We start from the raw sequence: 21952 nt of genomic DNA, 5'->3' as shown, positions 1-21952 counted from the left end.
ACAGCCAGTAAACTGATGAAACTTTCATCCCATCAGTCTGGGTTAGATTTGAATCCAGGTCCCAAAGATAAAAGATCACATTGTGAATTTTATTATTCATGTATTCACTTTTAGTTTGCAAATTTAATCTTTTTGAACAGGTCTGTTCTAGAATTTAAGTGAATTGAATAAAAATGTTTGTATCACCCATTGCAAAATCAATTTATTTTCTGATTTGCATGTAGCAGTGTAGTTTAAAAAAAAACTTTAACAGAGCCCTCTTTGCAACCTAACATAAATTATATCTTAAATTTAATCAGACTTTAATAGTGTCCTGGTTCTGATAATTAATAAAGTGGCTTAATGCATTTTAAACTACATCACCAAATTATAGTTTATTGTAAGTGAACTAGAGGACTACCCAACTTTAAAGTTTTTGTTGGTGCTTATTTTGGAAACTTTTATATTCAAACACATAGGGATAAAAGTTTTTTTTTCCAAGAGATCTTCCACTGTATATACTTGCTTATAAAGCAACTTCACTATAGAGAGAGTGCCCTCCCCCAACTTTGCAGCCAAGAAACTTGAAAACGAATCCATCACCCATATTCAAGACTTCACCTTCCTATTATTCTTTGCGGGAATTCTGATTTCTAATGCTCGCTGCACATAGGTAGGGAGCACAAGGCAAGGCAGGGTGAGCTGGCGACCGGGAGTGAAGCAAGATGGCCTGTCAAGTCCAGAATAGACAGGGGAGTGGGATTGGGCCAGTTGCAGGTGAGTGGGCATTGCAGAGTGAGCTATAACACCATTCTTTGCAATGATTTTCATTTAAAGCCCCCTCTTCTCCACTTTAAACTTCCAAACAGTGACCTAAAGTTCTAATCTCAGACAAATATATAGTGTACATTGAATGTTCAGCTTTGAGTGCCAATGTAATGGTTAATACTTTGTGACATAGAATCATAGAATCATAGAAGTTTACAACATGGAAACAGGCCCTTCGGCCCAATATGTCCATGCCGCCCAGTTTATACCACTAAGCTAGTCCCAATTGCCTGCACTTGGACCATATCCCTCTATACCCATCTTACCCATGTAACTGTCCAAATGCTTTTTAAAAGACAAAATTGTACCCGCCTCTACTACTGCCTCTGGCAGCTCGTTCCAGACACTCACCACCCTTTGAGTGAAACAATTGCCCCTCTGGACCCTTTTGTATCTCTCCCCTCTCACCTTAAATCTATGCCCCCTCGTTATAGACTCCCCTACCTTTGGGAAAAGATTTTGACTATCTACCTTATCTATGCCCCTCATTATTTTATAGACTTCTATAAGATCACCCCTAAACCTCCTACTCTCCAGGGAAAAAAGTCTCAGTCTATCCAACCTCTCCCTATAAGTCAAACCATCAAGTCCCGGTAGCATCCTAGTAAATTTCTTCTGTACTCTTTCTAGTTTAATAATATCCTTTCTATAATAGGGTGACCAGAACTGTACACAGTATTCCAAGTGTGGCCTTACTAATGTCTTGTACAACTTCAACAAGACATCCCAACTCCTGTATTCAATGTTCTGACCAATGAAACCAAGCATGCTGAATGCCTTCTTCACCACCCTATCCACCTGTGACTCCACTTTCAAGGAGCTATGAACCTGTACTCCTAGATCTCTTTGTTCTATAACTCTCCCCAACGCCCTACCATTAACGGAGTAGGTCCTGGCCCGATTCGATCTACCAAAATGCATCACCTCACATTTATCTAAATTAAACTCCATCTGCCATTCATCGGCCCACTGGCCCAATTTATCAAGATCCCGTTGCAATCCTAGATAACCTCCTTCACTGTCCACAATGCCACCAATCTTGGTGTCATCTGCAAACTTACTAACCATGCCTCCTAAATTCTCATCCAAATCATTAATATAAATAACAAATAACAGCGGACCCAGCACCGATTCCTGAGGCACACCGCTGGTCACAGGCCTCCAATTTGAAAAACAACCCTCTACAACCACCCTCTGTCTTCTGTCATCAATCCAATTTTGTATCCAATTGGCTACCTCACCTTGGATCCCGTGAGATTTAACCTTATGTAACAACCTACCATGCGGTACCTTGTCAAAGGCTTTGCTAAAGTCCATGTAGGCCACGTCTACTGCACAGCCCTCATCTATCTTCTTGGTTACCCCTTCAAAAAACTCAATCAAATTCATGAGACATGATTTTCCCCTCACAAAACCATGCTGACTGTTCGTAATCAGTCCCTGCCTCTCCAAATGCCTGTCGATCCTGTCTCTCAGAATACCCTCGAACAACTTACCCACTGTTGAGCTATATGTCAATACGACTATATTTTGTGCTATCTCCTGTGGCTTAGTAAGAGGTCTGAAATAAGCAACCCAAGGAAGTGGTGTTAAGGGCAGAACTGGAAAAGACATGGTTCTGGTGCTAATATGTTACGAGTTCTAAATTTACAAAAGCAAAATAGAGTTCCCATTGGTATGACATATTACAAGCTCCTATTTGCATGTCAGTGGAATTTGATACTCATTAGGTAGGATACAGAGGTTTAGCTTTGCTCTAAAATGTCCTTTCGTGTCTGAAATCTGATTTAAAATCCAGCACACATTAATGGGATGTAATTCTTTTTGCTTTTGGTTTTAAGTGACGTTGGCGCAGTTTCAAAACAGTTACTAATGAACATGAATCTGTAGCACAAATGCGCGCTTCATTTGGCAAAATATGGCACTAAATTGGCAGTCTTGCTCATAAATGCAGGTACCAGATTAATGCAGTAGAGAATAGTGTTCTGATGCTGAGGTTAAGGCACATTGTTGAGAGAGCATACAAAGGGGGTCGATTTTGATTTTTGGGCGTTCCTTTTGTATCTACTTCCAAGTCAATAAGCCCACCCCATCTTATATCTTGACCGTATGAAAAGTATATATTTACCCTAACTTTTGCTTTCTGCCTCCAAGCTATCCCTCAAATCCCATGACCACCTTTTAATACAACGTGCCTTCATTGCTGTAACAATATTCTTAAGTGGCATATTATCAAACATATATAAAATTTCCACTGCATTCCTTTTATCTATGCACTCTTTTTTCCAAAAATTAAACTATGTTGGTCAAGCACAACATGCCCTTTACAAATCCATGCTGCTTGTCCCTGATTAGCCCATAACTTTCTAAGTATTCACTAATTTCTCAAAGTTTATCCACACTGAGGTAGAACTAATTGGCCAATAATTTCACAGCTTACCCATCTTCCCTTTTTTGAACAGAGGTGTAACATTTGCCACCCTTCTGGCACAATTCTGATCTCCACATTTTTTTGGAAAATTATGGTTAATGCTGCCACTCTCTCCTCCCTAACTGCCTCCAGTATGCTAGGATCCACATCACCTGGGGCAGGCAACATTTCTATTTTTAGTCCCATTAACTTTTTTAGTGCAGTCTCTTTTAAAATATTTATCTTGAGACTCTTCCACATCCTCTGCACATACTCATACAGCCTTAGTTTTTACAGATGAAGGTGAAACACTTATTAAGCATTTCCGGTGTTCCTTTTGTCCCCAAATGGTACCACCCCTTCTTAGACAATGATTTTACTTCTTATGTGCTTATTATGGCCCTGGGTATTTCCTTTTATGTTGATCATCAGTCTTATTTCATGCTCTCTCTTTAAGCTTCTTAATCATTTTGCTTTCTTCCTTTATGTCTTACATTTTTCACAGTGTTTTTATGTATTATCCCTCATATTTATCATCTGATGCACACTTTTATTTGCACATAATATCGGTTGCATAATGCTTGTGATTCTGCTTCAAAAAATCTTTACAGTGCAGATACTTTTCAAATATTTTGATAGAAAAATGAAGACGATGCTTCAGGTATAAAAAACTAACTGTGCTACTGTTGCGAGATCCTCTGGAGTATAGCTTTATGCTTCAGACTCCATAATCTACTCTTTGACATTTGTATAACCCTAGGGTAATAGTTTATTGCTATTGTGCAAGCTTCAGCTGAAGTCAGTATTTTGTAGTATTGTAAACCGATTTGGTTTGAACTAATTTATGTTTGTTTGACATAGGTGAAACCTAAGTAAGGTTTGATATGGTGAAGAAAAGAAACTGAAGGGATAAGATATCTCCATTTAGACTCAAGAAGGTGTCCATTTGAAACAGTATCTGAGGTACATGAAAACATTTAAACAAAAATGATCTTTTTTCCCAAATGAAATAAACATATTACAATTTTTCAGAACTATTTGCATTGTAATTACTAATTTTGTTTAACAGTTACTGTAACAAATATTGATTTAAAAAAACCTTAAAAGTAGAGTGATTATAAATTACTGGTGGATCTCCTTTGGAATTGCTCATGAGTAGCCTGCTGCTGACTTGTCCAGCCCTTAAGCCACTGCACTTAATAGGTATAACCAGGTAATTGTAGCTATTTATGATCAATCAGAGGGCAGTTGTAACTGCTTTGAAATTTCAGGCTCCAGGTCAATAACTTTTTTAAAGATTGTTTTGCATCAATAACTGTGAAGGTTTGAAGTGTGATGTCACAGGATCATGGCACATACCCTTCTACAACAACTCAAGGAACCTACTAATGCATGCTGGGAAATTCTGCAAACCACATATGCTCAAAGCACACATAGATATGGGTATATATAGACAAAGATATACATGTATAGATTGTAATGTTGCAGAATATTGTATAGGGGCTTGTGTTCAGTAGTTGTGGCTTACAAGTTAGGGGAACCTCTGTTTATACATTTCTCTTAGTAAGTAGCCAGTATAGAGGGTTGCCAAAGCAGGGGTATTAGTGCTAAAATCGCAGGTCTGGAATATCACCTTTTTGATGTGAAATGTGGCATTCTGTCCTTGATTCAGAGCCTTTTCAGGAAGAAAATTAAACAAGGGAAAGGATGGTATGGTCTTTTGAGTGCTACTCCCCCAGGCCCACTAGATACAATGTTAAATATGCATAAGGGGAGGAAATGTAGGGAGGCTCAGATACATTCATCTGCACATCGTCTTAAATATTTGAATTTTTGAAACTGAAATGTTCATCCCTTTTAATTACCTCAATAATTGACATTGAAACCATTTGACCTACAATTCTATACATCGATGCAAGTACTGAACTGTTAAATTAGCAGCATTGAAGAAGTCTAATTTGAATTCTCATGGAATAATTTAAGGAAGACTTTTAAAATGTTATCATTAACACACAGTTATAGAATTTACACTGCTATCTACAATATATTAAAAATCTTACATCTTCATGCACGTCCTGTCAGTGGAGGCGCTGCAGCACCACCAATGGTGGGAGGATCTACTTACATTAAGACAAGTTTATTCAGGTGGTTTTGATTGCAAATATGGACACATTTTTTGATGGAGATGAAAATAAGGACAAAATGTATGATTTTAAAATGGAGACTGAATTACATCTGCATGCCTTTATCACTGCCCTCTAACCTCGCTTTTGACTTGCCACAGGCCTATTAATATATAAAAAGTCTTGTGTATGCACACACTTCCTGTCCAACTTCCAGTTGTCACAATTTTTGGTCATGGTTTTACATCAGCATTTAATAATGAAAATGCCTATGTAAACATTTAGAAGAGAAATCAGATATACATAAAAGCTGCCTGTAAAAATGTAAACAATTTTACAACACCAAGTTATAGTCCAACGATTTTATTTGAAATCTACAAGCTTTCGGAGGCTTCCTCCTTCCTCAGGTAAATGTCAGGAACTCCTCGAAGCCTACGCAATATAAACAATACATGGCGATTACAGACTGCCTTTGCAACAGCCCGTTGCCAAGGCAATCACCGTGTTCAGACAGAGAGGTGTTACCTACAGAACCCCCGAATATACATCCTTTCCTGCAACGTATGAGGTCGACAACGTTGGCCGAGTCACAGGAGTATGAACCATGCACCTGGTGGGTGGTGTCCTCTCGTGTGAAGGCAACGGAACCCTGTGTGAGAACCTCTCTGGATACATCGAGGGCATCCTGAAACCCATCGTACAGGGAACCCCCAGCTTCTGTCGCGACACTACAGACTTCCTACAAAAACTCAGCACCCACGGACCAGTTGAACCAGGAACACTTCTCACCACGATGGACGTCTCGACACTCTACACCAGTATCCCCCACAATGACGGCATCGCTGCGACAGCATCAATACTCAACACCAACAACAGCCAATCTTCAGACGCCATCCTACAACTCATCCGCTTCATCCTGGATCACAATGTCTTCACCTTCGATAACCAGTTCTTTACCCAAACACACGGAACAGCCGTGGGGACCAAATTTGCACCCCAATACGCCAACATTTTCGTGCACAAGTTCGAGCGGGACTTCTTCACTGCACAGGACCTCCAACCAACGCTATACACCAGATACATAGACGACATTTTCTTTCTATGGACCCACAGCGAGGAACCACGAAGAGACTACACAATAACATCAACAAGTTCCATCCCACCATCAAGCTCACCATGGACTACTCCTCAGAATCAGTTTCTTTCTTGGACACACGAATCTCCATCAAAGACGGGCACCTCAGCACCTCACTCTACCGCAAGCCCACGGACAACCTCACGATGCTCCACTTTTCCAGCTTTCACCCTAACCACGTCAAAGAGGCCATCCCCTATGGACAGGCCCTGCGAATACACAGGGTCTGCTCAGACGAGGAGGAACAGGATGGACACCTACAGACTCTGAAAGACGCCCTGGTAAGAACGGGATATGACGCTCAACTCATCGATCGACAGTTCTGACGGGCCACAGCGAAAAATCGCATAGACCTCCTCAGAAGACTAACACGGGACTCAACCAACAGAGTACCCTTTGTCGTCCAGCACTTCCCCGGAGCGGAGAAACCACGCCATGTTCTCCGCAGCCTTCAACATGTCATCAATGACGACGAACACCTCGCTATGGCCATCCCCACACCTCCACTACTCGCCTTTAAACAGCCACCCAACCTCAAACAGACCATCGTTCGCAGCAAATTACCCAGCTTTCAGGAGAACAGCGTCCACGACACCACACAACCCTGCCACGGTGACCTCTGCAAGACATGCCAGATCATCGACACAGATACCACCATCACACGAGAGGACACCACCCACCAGGTGCATGGTTCATACTCCTGTGACTCGGCCAACGTTGTCTACCTCATACATTGCAGGAAAGAATGCCCCAGAGCATGGTACATTGGCGAGACCATGCAGACACTGCGACAACGGATGAACGGACACCGCGCAACAATCGCCAGACAGGAGGGTTCCCTCCCAGTCGGGGAACACTTCAGCAGTCAGGGACATTCAGCCACTGACCTTCGGGTAAGCGTACTCCAAGGCGGCCTTCGAGACACACGACAACGCAAAATCGTCGAGCAGAAATTGATTGCCAAGTTCCACACCCGTGAGGACGGCCTCAGCCGGGATCTTGGGTTCATGTCACGCTACACGTAAGCCCACCAGCGAACAAAAGCTATCTGTTTTTAATATAACGGGTCATTTGCTGGCTTTCTCTGCCTTCTGGATGTTTCTGCCTCTCTCTCTTTTTTTTCCTGTTTGTTTTTTTTTGTTGAATGTATATTCGGGGGTTCTGTAGGTAACACCTCTCTGTCTGAACACGGTGATTGCCTTGGCAACGGGCAGTTGCAAAGGCAAAATCACCATGCGTAGGCTTAGAGGAGTTCCTGACATTTACCTGAGGAAGGAGGAAGCCTCTGAAAGCTTGTAGATTTCAAATAAAATCGTTGGACTATAACTTGGTGTTGTAAAATTGTTTACAATTGTCAACCCCAGTCCATCACTGGCATCTCCACATCATGTAAAAATGTAGTAAAGGCACTGGCCAGTAGGTGCTACGGTGGAGTAAGTTTCTGAAGTGTCTGTCCCAAGTCCGTGACCATCTTGTGTGTGTATATATTTTTTAAAATGTAGGCTATGCTGTGAATAATTTATTAGTATAGTATATATATTTCTGTTTATACTAATTGGAGCCAGCACTATGGAATTTCAATTCTGGATGAGCATGAGCATCAGCATCAAAGAGGGCCACAAGGCCACATAACCTCTTGTATGTATTCTCCACAGTAAAACATAATGAAGTGGGTTTCAATTATAAATAGTTTTATAAACTTTCCTTCCAACTATTGTCTTTTTTTCTCTTGTTTTAACAATTTCTCCTCTATACTGAAGGCACTGACCCCCTTCTAGGTCATGGTTCCATGAGTGCCAGTCATCCGCCAGTATCATACCCAAATAGTCATTTGGCATGTGGGAGTCTTGATACTGCAATTGTTGGAGGGAGTGGAAATTGAATCCACATAGTAGATGTAGCCAGATGGCTATAGCCTGAAAGAGATAGGATTAAGACTTTTATTGTCAGCATTGGTTTGTTTGTTACTGTGAATATATTCAGCCACTAAGGGCATCAAAAAAGTATCTGATCCTGTCCTCCGCTGGTCTATATATGGACTTTCCAGCAGGAATCACTGGATAGTGATCAGGAGTGGGAGTCTTGGCTGATTTTCCACTCCCCAAGCCAGGGGCCAACTGCAGTACCCCACAGCATTCCAACTGAGATTAACTAACTCAGCATTGACTGATGATTGGGCCTCGAGCCTTCTGGTTGTAAGGCTCAGTTACATCTTAGCTTTACCAGCTTGACTATCAGGGGAGCATCAACTTTTTTTTTAGAAAACTGATTAATGATTAGCATTTAAATATAAAATTACAAATTTTCTCTTTTCTTACAAATTGCAGAGTATCTTTTGTGCCAAGCCTTCATTTCAAAATCAGTATAAATTCAGAAACTGATCATGGACCCTGAACTAAGGGTGGAGTCAGGTTGGTGGTGTTGATGCAATCATTCCCTGCAATTGTTGGAGGGAGTGGAAATTGAATCCACATAGTAGATGTAGCCAGATGGCTATAGCCTGAAAGAGATAGGATTAAGACTTTTATTGTCAGCATTGGTTTGTTTGTTACTGTGAATATTATAAGTGTTTTTGTGGTATTGAGAATGGAATGTGCCACAGGCAAAAGGCAGACCAAAAAACTTTTTATACCATAGTTTTGTCAGTTAGTAAATTACAGAATGAATTGTTATACTTTATTGGTTCAGAATCTGAACTATAGGCCCCAATATTTACGGGGAGGAAACGGGGGCGCCTGTCAGCAGCCGGGAAACCCGGAAGTACCGGGAAGGCAGAGGCCCTGACGAAAGTAACGGCAGGACCTCATCAGAATTTTTTTACTCTGTTTCCCGCCTGGCAGCTGGCTAGATTAAGAGGCTGGTCACTGCCGGTTGGGAGTGGCTGCTGTAGAAGGCAGCAGCCGGGGACCGGAGAGGAGGGAGGGGGAACGATCAGATCGTGGGGATGAGGCTGGGGGTGGTAAAAATTGGATCACAGAGGTGGGGGAAGAGATCGGATTGCCGGGGGAGACATCGCTGGGGGGTGGGGGTCAGTCGATCGTAGGGAGGGTCGGCAGATCGGGGGGGGGGGGGGGTTGGGGGGAGTCTGAAGATCGTGGCTTGTTTGCTTGGGGGACTGGGCGGGGTGGGGGGGGGGGAAGGGGAAGCACTCCGTTTCCCCTTGGCCCATAAGCAGTGCTAAAAAAGCACTTGCTTGATGTGGCTGTTCTCACCTCCCTTCAGCTGCCGGGTTTCCCGAGCCCCGGGAAACTTGTGCTGGAGGCGTTAGATCCAAATCACTGACAAAATCTGAGGCACAGAGCCTCATTTAAACATGATAATTACTGATCCGCCTCTCGAGAACGTGTTACTCGACCGACCCCCAACCTGCCTCGGTTAAACCAGAATAGGTGCGTTCGAGATGAGTTGGGGACAGATTTTTAACAATTCAAACCCCAGGATGGATGGGACAGTAGCGAGACGGGGGGGTTAAAACTCCCCCCCCCCCGCCCCCCCCAATAGATTCTGATCACTGAAAAAAAATGTTTACCCAATAGGTTTATACTGTGATTAAAAAATTTGCAAGATGAGAAAGATGGAACATAATTTGACAACTGTCATTGAACCTTGAGTGATAACCAACTAACCATTCCATCTGCTAGTGGACAGATGATAATTTTTACCTGATAACCCCATCACATGCTTCAAAACGCAACTTCAGGAGTAATGACCTCTTGTCCCACCTTCATAATCCATATTGGCTCATTAATGTAATATTGTATTAGACACTATATGCAGTACACATCTGGGCTGACTAGTGATGATTTTTAAAAGGAAAGAAATATTTGCATTTATACAGTACATTTCACATAGAATGAATAACTTTTGAAGTGCAATGGAAAACGTGGAAGCCATATTTCACACTGCAAGATCCCATGATTGCATGCTCAACCTTCTCAGCCCAATGCTTGCTGATGTTGTTAACTGTTCCCATTCCTCCTCTAATCCCCTTCAGAGCTGCTGTAATCACCATACTCTTTTAAAGGCTAATCTTATCCCCGTCCCTATCCAACTTTTGCCCATATCCAAACTATCCTTTCTTGCTAAGGTTTCAGAATGTGTCATGGACATCCAACTCTCCTACCACTCCCAATTTTGGATCTTTTAAATCTGGCTTTCATCCTGTCCATAGTGCTGAGACTGCTTTGGTCAAAGTCACCTATAATATTCTGTGTTAATGTGATCACAATGCATTATTCCTTTTTTTTTTATCCTCCTTTGATTCCTGTGCAGCTACTGACATGGTTGACCCCATCTTCCTTCCACACCCTCTTTCTTCCAGGGTCCACCTGCATGGCGCTTCCTTCACGTGGTTCCATCCTACCCGCCCAACTCACCCAGCACGTCTCCTGCACTGAATTCTCTTCTTGTGCCTGCGTGGTCACCTCCATTGTGCCCCAAGGTTCCATCCTTGGCTGCTTACTATTCCCTATGTATATCGTACTCCTTGGCAACATTGGACTTTATATGTATGGCAACAATATCTAGCTTTATTCTCCGCCAATAACCCTGATTCCGCAACTAGCACCTTGCTGTCCGATGTTGTCATGGATAAGCCAGAACTTTCTGCAGCTTAGCATGGGCAAGTCCAAAGCCAGCCTGTTCAGTATCTACCAGAAACTCTGCCTTAACCCTTGATCCCATTCCTTTTCTGGATATCTGTTGAAGCTCAACCCACAGGTGTACAGTGTTGGTGTCCTGTTCAACACTGAGTTGAGCTTCAAATCCCACATTGAGACCATCACCAAGACTTCCTATTTCAACATCCGTAATATTGCCCTGTCTTTATTCCTTTGTCGTCCCCACTGCTGCAAGAACCCTTTATCATCCCAGGCTTGACTTTTCCAATGCCAGCCTCACATCCCACATCCTACATAAATTTCATCTTATCCAGAACAATGCCGCCCACTTTCTATCCTGTGGAAAAATCTTGCTCAACTATCTCCCTTGTTTCTTGCCAACCTTCACAACACATAATTTCAAAGTCTTTGTGCTCTTCTACAAATCTGTCCATGTTATTGTTTCCATCCTATCTCTGCAGCTGTATATTCCTGCTTGCAGCTCCACTTTTCCAGCTCAGATCTACTGTGTGTTCCCTCTCTTCTTCTGCTCTACTATTGGTGGGAATGCTTTCAATTAATTATACTTTCACTTCTATGTCGACACAAAGCAGTTTTGGATGTGCAATGGTGCAAAACTAGTAGTATGACTTGGCAGTGAGATTGGTTACTTTGCTCCTGACCGCCCTAAAGGCAAGAAGTGTGTTACCATCTGCAGTAGTTAATCTTATATGGGTTTCTATCGCATTGGGTGCAGTATAATTGCTATTTAGTGCAAATCCAAGATGAATATGTTCCTAGACAATCCATTGTTTTTAATTTTAATCGAGAGCCGATACTCTCTATTAGCCATTATTTACATATTGATGAGCTCTCTTGTTGCTAGGTGAGAATGACATAGGAACTGGTAGCATAACTTGAGGCTCCTGGCTCTGCTCCACTTTGCATTGAACAGCAAATCATATTTTGCTAAGATTACAGTTTTATTTTAGTTACACTTTAAACCATATTCATTAAATCCATACTGTGGACAATATTTATATTGTAGAGCTGTTAACTAAACAAAATATTTCCATTATTATTAACGTACACACTATCCATCTATCTTTCTTCTCCTCCATCCCCTCCCCCACACACATTATTGTTTTGTGGAATCTGATTTATTCGTGACATCTAATGGCCAATCAAATATTTTGGCTGTATAGAGTGGGCTTTGCAGGGAACTAAAATGGCCACTGAAAGCAGTTGAAGGAATTTTTTTCAGGCATTTGGTTGATTTTGTGGTAGTTGCTGATTGTGGAATGGTAGCTTTTCCAGTCTAGTTAATGGAAGTGTTTTTTTGATTGGTTCACATTTAGTTGGTGGATATTTAACCAAATCTGCAGTTAATTTTACAGATAGAAGTTATGTGAGCCCATCAGGAAAGTGAGACATACTTTGACGATATGACTTACTATGGATGTGTGCTAGACATAAAATAGAAATTTTATAGGTTTGATGTAATTTTATTCAGCCATATAATTTGAAAGTATATAAAAATTAGAAAGTTATCAATAATTTTAAAATCTTGACTAGGGTCTGCACTTCCTGCCCAAAAACCTTATTTCCTGTTGTCATGATTTTTGGTCACACTTTTGTGACAGCATTTCCCATTGTCAACAATTGCCATTGAATTTTCTCATGTCAAGTTCAGCTGCCACAGTGACATCCTTCCAAGATGGCACTCCATCAAATTTCTCAACTTTTTCTCCTACATCCATTATTATCTTATTTTTCCTTTTCTAGATAAGTTTTAAAAAATCTTTTTATACAAATGTTAACTCTTTTTGAAATATTTCTGGATTTCTATATTAAAATTTTACTGCGGACCCCACTTACAGGCCTCCTGCACGTCTACCAGTCTGCTGACCACCACTTCCCTGCAGACTTGAACTCCCAGTTGCAAGCCTCCCCCTCCCAAACACGGCAATCTAGCTGTGTCATTTCTGCTAAAATAATTGGTTGTTTTTGGCAAAATTGGCTGTTCCAGAGCACCCTTAAAAATGAAATAGGTCATCTTGTCTGCTCTTCTCACATTCCCATGTCCAGTATCCCCGCTTGCAGGCCTCCCCCCTCCCAAAAGCAGCATTCTATTTGTAGCCCTGAAAGGGCATGAGCTGCAGTCATAGAATCATAGAAGTTTACAACATGGAAACAGGCCCTTCGGCCCAACATGTCCATGTCGCCCAGTTTATACCACTAAGCTAGTCCCAGTTGCCTGCACTTGGACCATATCCCTCTATACCCATCTTACCCATGTAACTGTCCAAATGCTTTTTAAAAGACAAAATTGTACCCGCCTCTACTACTGCCTCTGGCAGCTTGTTCCAGTCACTCACCACCCTTTGAGTGAAAAAATTGCCTCTCTGGACCCTTTTGTATCTCTCCCCTCTCACCTTAAATCTATGCCCCCTCGTTATAGACTCCCCTACCTTTGGGAAAAGATTTTGACTATCTACCTTATCTATGCCCCTCATTATTTTATAGACTTCTATAAGATCACCCCTAAACCTCCTACTCTCCAGGGAAAAAAGTCTCAGTCTATCCAACCTCTCCCTATAAGTCAAACCATCCAGTCCCGGTAGCATCCTAGTAAATTTCTTCTGTACTCTTTCTAGTTTAATAATATCCTTTCTATAATAGGGTGACCAGAACTGTACACAGTATTCCAAGTGTGGCCTTACTAATGTCTTGTACAACTTCAACAAGACATCCCAACTCCTGTATTCAATGTTCTGACCAATGAAACCAAGCATGCTGAATGCCTTCTTCACCACCCTATCCACCTGTGACTCCACTTTCAAGGAGCTATGAACCTGTACTCCTAGATCTCTTTGTTCTATAACTCTCCCCAACGCCCTACCATTAACGGAGTAGGTCCTGGCCCGATTCGATCTACCAAAATGCATCACCTCACATTTATCTAAATTAAACTCCATCTGCCATTCATCGGCCCACTGGCCCAATTTATCAAGATCCCGTTGCAATCCTAGATAACCTCCTTCACTGTCCACAATGCCACCAATCTTGGTGTCATCTGCAAACTTACTAACCATGCCTCCTAAATTCTCATCCAAATCATTAATATAAATAACAAATAACAGCGGACCCAGCACCGATCCCTGAGGCACACCGCTGGTCACAGGCCTCCAATTTGAAAAACAACCCTCTACAACCACCCTCTGTCTTCTGTCGTCAATCCAATTTTGTATCCAATTGGCTACCTCACCTTGGATCCCGTGAGATTTAACCTTATGTAATAACCTACCATGCGGTACCTTGTCAAAGGCTTTGCTGAAGTCCATGTAGACCACGTCGACTGCACAGCCCTCATCTATCTTCTTGGTTACCCCTTCAAAAAACTCAATCAAATTCGTGAGACATGATTTTCCTCTCACAAAACCATGCTGACTGTTCCTAATCAGTCCCTGCCTCTCCAAATGCCCGTAGATCCTGTCTCTCAGAATACCCTCTAACAACTTACCCACTACAGATGTCCGGCTCACCGGTCTGTAGTTCCCAGGCTTTTCCCTGCCGCCCTTCTTAAACAAAGGCACAACATTTGCTACCCTCCAATCTTCAGGCACCTCACCTGTAGCTGTCGATGATTCAAATATCTCTGCTAGGGGACCCGCAATTTCCTCCCTAACCTCCCATAATGTCCTGGGATACATTTCATCAGGTCCCGGAGATTTATCTACCTTGATGCGCGTTAGTACTTCCAGCACCTCCCTCTCTGTAATATATACACTCCTCAAGACATCAGTATTTATTTCCCCAAGTTCCCTAACATCCATGCCTTTCTCAACCGTAAATACCGATGCGAAATATTCATTTAGGATCTCACCCATCTCTTGTGGTTCCGCACATAGATGACCGTGTTGATCCTTAAGAGGCCCTACTCTCTCCCTAGTTACTCTTTTGCCCTTTATGTATTTGTAGAAGCTCTTTGGATTCACCTTTGCCTTATCTGCCAAAGCAATCTCATGTCCCCTTTTTGCCCTCCTGATTTCTCTCTTAACTCTACTCCGGCAATCACTATACTCTTCAAGGGATCCACTTGATCCCAGCTGCCTATGCATGTCATATGCCTCCTTCTTCTTTCTGACTAGTGCCTCAATCTCCCGAGTCATCCAAGGTTCCCTGCTTCTACCAGCCTTGCCCTTCACTTTATAAGGTGCTTACCCTGAACCCTGGTTAACACACTTTTGAAGGCCTCCCACTTACCAGACGTGCCTTTGCCTGCCAACAGACTCTCCCAATCAACTTCTGAAAGTTCCTGTCTAATACCATCAAAATTGACCTTTCTCCAATTTAGAATTTTAACTTTTGGTCCAGACCTATCATTCTCCATAGCTATCTTAAAACTAATGGAATTATGATCACTGGTCCCTCACTAACACTTCTATCACCTGCCCTTCCTTATTTCCCAAGAGGAGGTCAAGTTTTGCCCCCTCTCTAGTCGGGCCATCCACAATCTGAATGAGAAATTCCTCCTGAATACACTCAACAAATTTCTCTCCATCCAAGCCCCTCATGCTATGGCTGTCCCAGTCAATGTTGGGAAAGTTAAAGTCCCCTACTATTACCACCCTATTTTTCTTGCAGCTGTGTAATCTCCTTACATAGTTGCTCCTCAATTTCCCGTTGACTATTTGGGGGTCTGTAGTACAATCCTATCAAAGTGATCTCTTCTTTCTTATTTTTCAGTTCTACCCATATCGACTCAGTGGGCGAACCCTCGGATATATCCCCTCTCAATACTGCCGTGATGTTCTCCCTAATCAAGAACGCAACTCCCCCTCCTCTCTTACCTACTGCTCTATCTTTCCTATAGCATCTGTACCCTGGAACATTGAGCTGCCAGTCCTGCCCCTCCCTTAGCCATGTTTCAGTAATAGCTATAACATCCCAGTCCCATGTACCCATCCATGCCCTGAGTTCATCTGCCTTGCCCATCAGACTTCTTGCATTGAAATAAATGCAGTTTAATCTAGACTTCCCTTGGTCTTTGCCCTGCTTTCTCAGACCATCTGTCCGGTCATGTTTTGTACACTCTCCCTTACTACCTTTTGTTTCTGTCACCACTTTACTTCCCACTGACTTCCTGCATCGATTCCCATCCCCCTGCCACTTTAGTTTAAACCCTCCCCAACAGCACTAGCAAACACTCCCCCTAGGACATTGGTTCCAGTCCTGCCCAGATGCAGACCGTCCAATTTGTACTGGTCCCACCTCCCCCAGAACCAGTTCCAATGTCCCAGGAATTTGAATCCCTCCCTCTTGCACCATCTCTCAAGCCACGTATTCATCCTAGCTATCCTGTCATTCCTACTCTGACTAGCCCGTGGCACTGGTAGCAATCCTGAGATTACTACCTTTTGAGGTCCTACTTTTTAGTTTAACTCCTAACTCCCTAAATTCAGCTTGTAGGACCTCATCCCGTTTTTTACCCATATCGTTGGTACCTATATGCACCACGACAACTGGCTGTTCACCCTCCCCCTCCAGAATGTTCTGCAGCCGCTCCGAGACATCCCTGACCCTTGCACCAGGGAGGCAACATACCATCCTGGAGTCTCGGTTGCGTCCGCAGAAACGCCTGTCTATTCCCCTTACAATCGAGTCCCCTATCACTATAGCTCTGGCACTCTTTTTCCTGCCCTCCTGTGCAGCAGAGCCAGCCACGGTGCCATGAACCTGGCCGCTGCCACCTTCCCCTGGTGAGCCATCTCCCACAACAGTATCCAAAACGGTATACCTGTTTGAGAGGGGGATGGCCACAGGGGACCCCTGCACTACCTGCCTGCACCTCTTACTCTGCCTGGTGGTCACCCATTCACTTCCTGCCTGTACTCCCTTTACCTGCGGTGTGACCAACTCGCTAAACGTGCTATCCACGAGTTTCTCTGCATCGCGGATGCTCCACAGTGAGTCCACCCGCAGCTCCAGCTCCGAGATACGATCGGTCAGTAGCTGCAGGTGGACACACTTCCTGCACACATGGTCGGCAGGGACACTGGTAGTGTCCATTACTTCCCACATCTTGCAGGAGGGGCCTATCACGGGTGCGAGGTCTGCTGCCATGACTTGCCTTAGCTTAGTTACCCCTTTTAAATTACGTTGAAATTAGAAAATGTTCACTATACTAGGGACCTAGGTTCACTTAAAAAAAAAAACACTACCTGCTATAAAAGCTGCTTAGTTTCCCAGCTCTTAGTTTAAACCAATGCCCTAATTTAGAGAAAAAACACAGTAATACTCACCAACCAATCACTTACCTGCTATCCTGTGATGTCACTCCTTGGTTTTCTGTTGTTTTTGATCCGTTCAGGTCCGCCGCCGCTCGGGCCTCGGGTCACCGCTCTTTATATCCCCGCTCTCGGTCTCTCTCCGCTGCTCCCGCTCAGGTCCGCTGCCGCTCGGGCCTCGGGTCACCGCTCTTTATATCCCCGCTCTCGGTCTCTCTCCTCTGCTCCCGTTCAGGTACGCCGCCGCTCGGGCCTCGGGTCACCGCTCTTTATATCCCCGCTCTCGGTCTCTCTCCTCTGCTCCCGTTCAGGTCCGCCGCCGCTCGGGCCTCGGGTCACCGCTCTTTATATCCCCGCTCTCGGTCTCTCTCCTCTGCTCCCGCTCAGGTCCGCTGCCGCTCGGGCCTCGGGTCACCGCTCTTTATATCCCCGCTCTCGGTCTCTCTCCTCTGCTCCCGCTCAGGTCCGCCGCCGCTCGGGCCTCGGGTCACCGCTCTTTATATCCTCGCTCTCGGTCTCTCTCCTCTGCTCCCGCTCAGGTCCGCTGCCACTCGGGCCTCGGGTCACCGCTCTTTATAGCCCCGCTCTCGGTCTCTCTCCTCTGCTCCCGCTCAGGTCCGCTGCCGCTCGGGCCTCGGGTCACCGCTCTTTTATCCCCGCTCTCGGTCTCTCTCCTCTGCTCCCGTTCAGGTCCGCCGCCGCTCGGGCTTCGGGTCACCGCTCTTTATATCCCCGCTCTCGGTCTCTCTCCTCTGCTCCCGTTCAGGTCCGCCGCCGCTCGGGCCTCGGGTCACCGCTCTTTATATCCCCGCTCTCGGTCTCTCTCCTCTGCTCCCGCTCAGGTCCGCCGCCGCTCGGGCCTCGGGCCGCCGCTCTTTTATCCCCGCTCTTGGTCTCTCTCCTCTGCTCCCGCTCAGGTCCGCCGCCGCTCTGGTCTCGGGCCGCCGCTCTTTTATCCCCGCTCTCTGTCTCTCTCCTCTGCTCCCGTTCAGGTCCGCCGCCGCTCGGGCCTCGGGTCACCGCTCTTTTATCCCCGCTCTCTGTCTCTCTCCTCTGCTCCCGCTCAGGTCCGCCGCCGCTCTGGTCTCGGGCCGCCGCTCTTTTATCCCCGCTCTCGGTCTCTCTCCTCTGCTCCCGCTCAGGTCCGCCGCCGCTCGGGCCTCGGGTCACCGCTCTTTTATCCCCGCTCTCTGTCTCTCTCCTCTGCTCCCGCTCAGGTCCGCCGCCGCTCTGGTCTCGGGCCGCCGCTCTTTTATCCCCGCTCTTGGTCTCTCTCCTCTGCTCCCGCTCAGGTCCGCCGCCGCTCTGGTCTCGGGCCGCCGCTCTTTTATCCCCGCTCTCTGTCTCTCTCCTCTGCTCCCGCTCAGGTCCGCCACCGCTCTGGTCCCTGTGACCGCTATCTGAAGGACTGAGTCAAGGAAGTAAATCCATACGCTCAAATTGCCAATAAAAAGACAAAGGTAAGAGAAATCATGAGGAGGAGAGAGGAAGAGAGAAAGCAAGGCAAAAGAGATTTGCTACACATGGGTCATGCAACACAGGTTAAGGGTAGAGAAACGGAGAGGTCATGGACCGGATATTGCTGGAAAAATAACGATGTGCTAACATTGCACCCTATTATTAATGTGCAAATCGGCCAAAACGTTCAGGGGTTTAAGAGATATGCTGTGAATTGCAAGATGCCTCGTTCCAGCAAGATCCGGCCCAAATGAATGGACAAAGACAGAATTCTACAGAATGAGAGAACAAAAGCGAATTTAGGGAAACTTAGGTCAAAGACAGACAGATCAAATATTTGGTATTTATTGTAATATGATTTGTTTTCAACAGATTACAAATGGTGTGGGTGTTTATCATGAACCGAATGAGCTCACAGAGCAGTTCTCCCCAGAGGCGGCGCATGATCCTTGGAATTATTATTCTGTTGATTGTCGATATCATCTGGGTTGCATCATCTGAACTTACCTCAGTGAGTATTGTAGTCCTATCATATTGTCCTGTATGAAGCTAATGTTTTCTTAAATTCAGCATTTTACAGCAGGATCTTTTTGGTTCATTCAAGAAGTTTTCGCTGCCACAGATAAACTGAGAGAGGCATCAAGTCATAGACACAAAAATTTACCTGAGCAAGTCACAAAGCTCTTTGCAACACTTATTTTACTATATTGAAATTTCAGTGAACATAATTTGCAAATTTATTTTATTTGCATTTTCCCACCATCATTGTAACTATCTATTGCCATGCTTCTGTAGTGCAGGATATTCTAAGTCACAGGTTTTCTGCACCTTGAATGAGGAACTAAAAAAATCTTAGTTGGGAGATGTGAAATTTAATGTCAGAAATTACAACTTGGGCTTCCTGGATTGACAGCCCATACTCTGCTCGACTGCTGGTGTGGGATATAGTGTACACCACAATTAAACTACTTGGCACTCAAGCCTTCTTTGTACACCTGCTTGGCTACCCTGTGGTTAACTGCAGTTTTCTCAATCAGCCAACACACACAGGGGATCTTCCCCTCTGCTGTGTTTCTTGGATACATACGAACCTGGCATTAGGAAATGACCTCAGCCATTACTTTGTTTTTTTTTTATTCATTCATGGGATGAGGGCATCACTGGTAAAGCCAGCATTTATTGCCCATCCCTAATTGCCCTTGAGAAGATGGTGGTGAGCCGCCTTCTTGAACCGCTGCAGTCCGTGTGGTGAAGATTCTCCCACAGTGCTGTTTGATAGGGAGTGCCAGGATTTTGACCCAACGACAATGAAGGAATGGCGATATATTTCCAAGTCAGGATGTGTGACTTGGAGGGGACGGTGTTCCCATGTGCCTGCTGGCCTTGTCCTAGGTGGTAGAGTTTACGGGTTTGGGAGATGCTGTTAAAGAAGCCTTGGCGAGTTGCTGCAGTGCATCTTGTAGATGGTACACACTGCAGCAACGGTGCGCCAGTGGTGGAGGGATGACTTTTTAAGGTGGTGGATGGGGTGCCAATCAAGCAGGCTGCTTTGTCCTGGATGGTGTCAAGTGTTCTTGAGTGGTTCTTGAGTGGAGCTGCACTCATCTAGACGAGTGGAGAGTATTCCATCACACGTTTTCATTTATATTTAAAAATAAAATTGAAGTAGTCATGTACAATAGCAGGACATACTAATTCAACACTCAAAGATATATATATATATAATGTATAACATATACATACATGTGTATGTATATGTTATTAATATGATGTGGAGATGCCAGTGATGGACTGGGGTGGACTACTCACTACTATTCACTATTCACCTGACGAAGGAGATAATCTCCGAAAGCTTGTGATTTTAAAATAAAATTGTTGGACTATAACCTGGTGTTGTAAGATTCCTTACATATGTTATTAATACACACAGTCTTGACTATGTTCTGCAAGAACACTGTGGTCAAGGCCACCAGATGAATCCTTAACGCTGTCACCTTAACTCCTCAGCAGGAAACACTTCTGGGGGTTATTGTCCAGTCTATGTCTAGGAGAGAATGAGAATGAGAATTATTGCATCTATGTGTCTAGTCCTTGTGGCCATTGTGTCCGAGTCAAAACAAAAATCTTAAAATATTCAAATGAGGATGGGGCCCTGGATCACTGGTTCCAAGCATGGAATTTATGACAATCTCCAGAAGTATTCCAGTGTGTTGTGGCGTAACATGCAGTGAACACTGACTTGAATTAAGGATGCTGCATTATATCAACCTACCTGTTAATTTAACTTCTGCGTAAACATTTACAAAGGTTATGAAACTCAGCAAAGAACTGCTGAGAGTTAACGGATGACAGAAGATGTCAGGTGTGTCAGTACCACATATGATGGTAAATGACTTGGAGACAAGGTGGGTCATTGACAGATAGTGACTGCCTGTCAGTTATCTGCATCTCATTTGGAATACATTGCACAGATCAAAGGATGTACACTTAAACTACTTTTTTCAAGACTCTGGCATTTGTTCAGTTTGTTTGTTCGCTTCCTTTCTGTACTGATACCCTTTAGTGTGGCACATTAGCAAGATTTTAACACCACTGCGCTGGAGTGGGAAGCAGCATTTTGTGGATGGAAAAATATTTAGTCCAAAATACATTTAAATGCCTCAGGAAATAAATAAATAAAGCAAAACTATGTTGGCATTATGCTAGTGGACGTAGGCTAACCTTAGAGAAAGGCCTAACTGTCCTTTATTGATATTAGAGGAACCGATGCTGCCATTATTGAACACACATAAGTTACCAGGCATGCTGGTTTTACAGGGACCTTGGAACGTTATCATTTGGAAATTTTCATCCTTAATATCTTCTAGGTGGAATTAATGATCCAAGTGATCATAACAACAAATTTATGGCAAGCTGGTAATGTTATAAAGTCAAGCTGTCCAGTAAATTGTATATAAAAGTATTTCCCTAACAGATTTAAATACTTTGTACTTTACCTGTAGAAAATCATTACTACTGATCATACCAAATAAACACTCAAAACTTTTCATCTATAGTGGGAAAATTGCATTCCTACTGCCTGTTCAGATTGCTGTTGTACAAAGATTTACCGTCTTAATAAAAAATTGACT

The 21952-nt window shown here is 43.9% G+C and overlaps 1 protein-coding gene across 4 annotated transcripts in view; it reads left to right on the top strand.

Annotated features, from left to right (window-relative positions):
- LOC137323596 (solute carrier family 35 member F5-like) overlaps positions 1 to 21952 on the top strand; it is a 105900-nt gene that overhangs the window by 7387 nt on the left and 76561 nt on the right. For 2 of the 4 annotated variants that reach the window (XM_067987270.1, XM_067987267.1), the window contains exons 2-3: positions 4079 to 4180; positions 19194 to 19332. In XM_067987270.1, coding sequence (XP_067843371.1) covers positions 19201 to 19332 — 132 coding nt within the window. In that variant the 5' untranslated portion in view covers positions 4079 to 4180; positions 19194 to 19200. Of the gene's footprint in view, positions 1 to 4078; positions 4181 to 8802; positions 8887 to 19193; positions 19333 to 21952 lie in introns of all 4 variants that reach the window. The other 2 variants (XM_067987268.1, XM_067987269.1) reach the window with 2 other exon arrangements.

The sequence above is a fragment of the Heptranchias perlo genome, chromosome 7 (genome assembly GCF_035084215.1).
Source record: "Heptranchias perlo isolate sHepPer1 chromosome 7, sHepPer1.hap1, whole genome shotgun sequence".
Classification (NCBI taxonomy): Eukaryota; Metazoa; Chordata; class Chondrichthyes; order Hexanchiformes; family Hexanchidae; genus Heptranchias; species Heptranchias perlo.
Note: the sequence above shows the minus strand (reverse complement) of the source record. Positions and strands in the feature narration are given on the sequence as shown.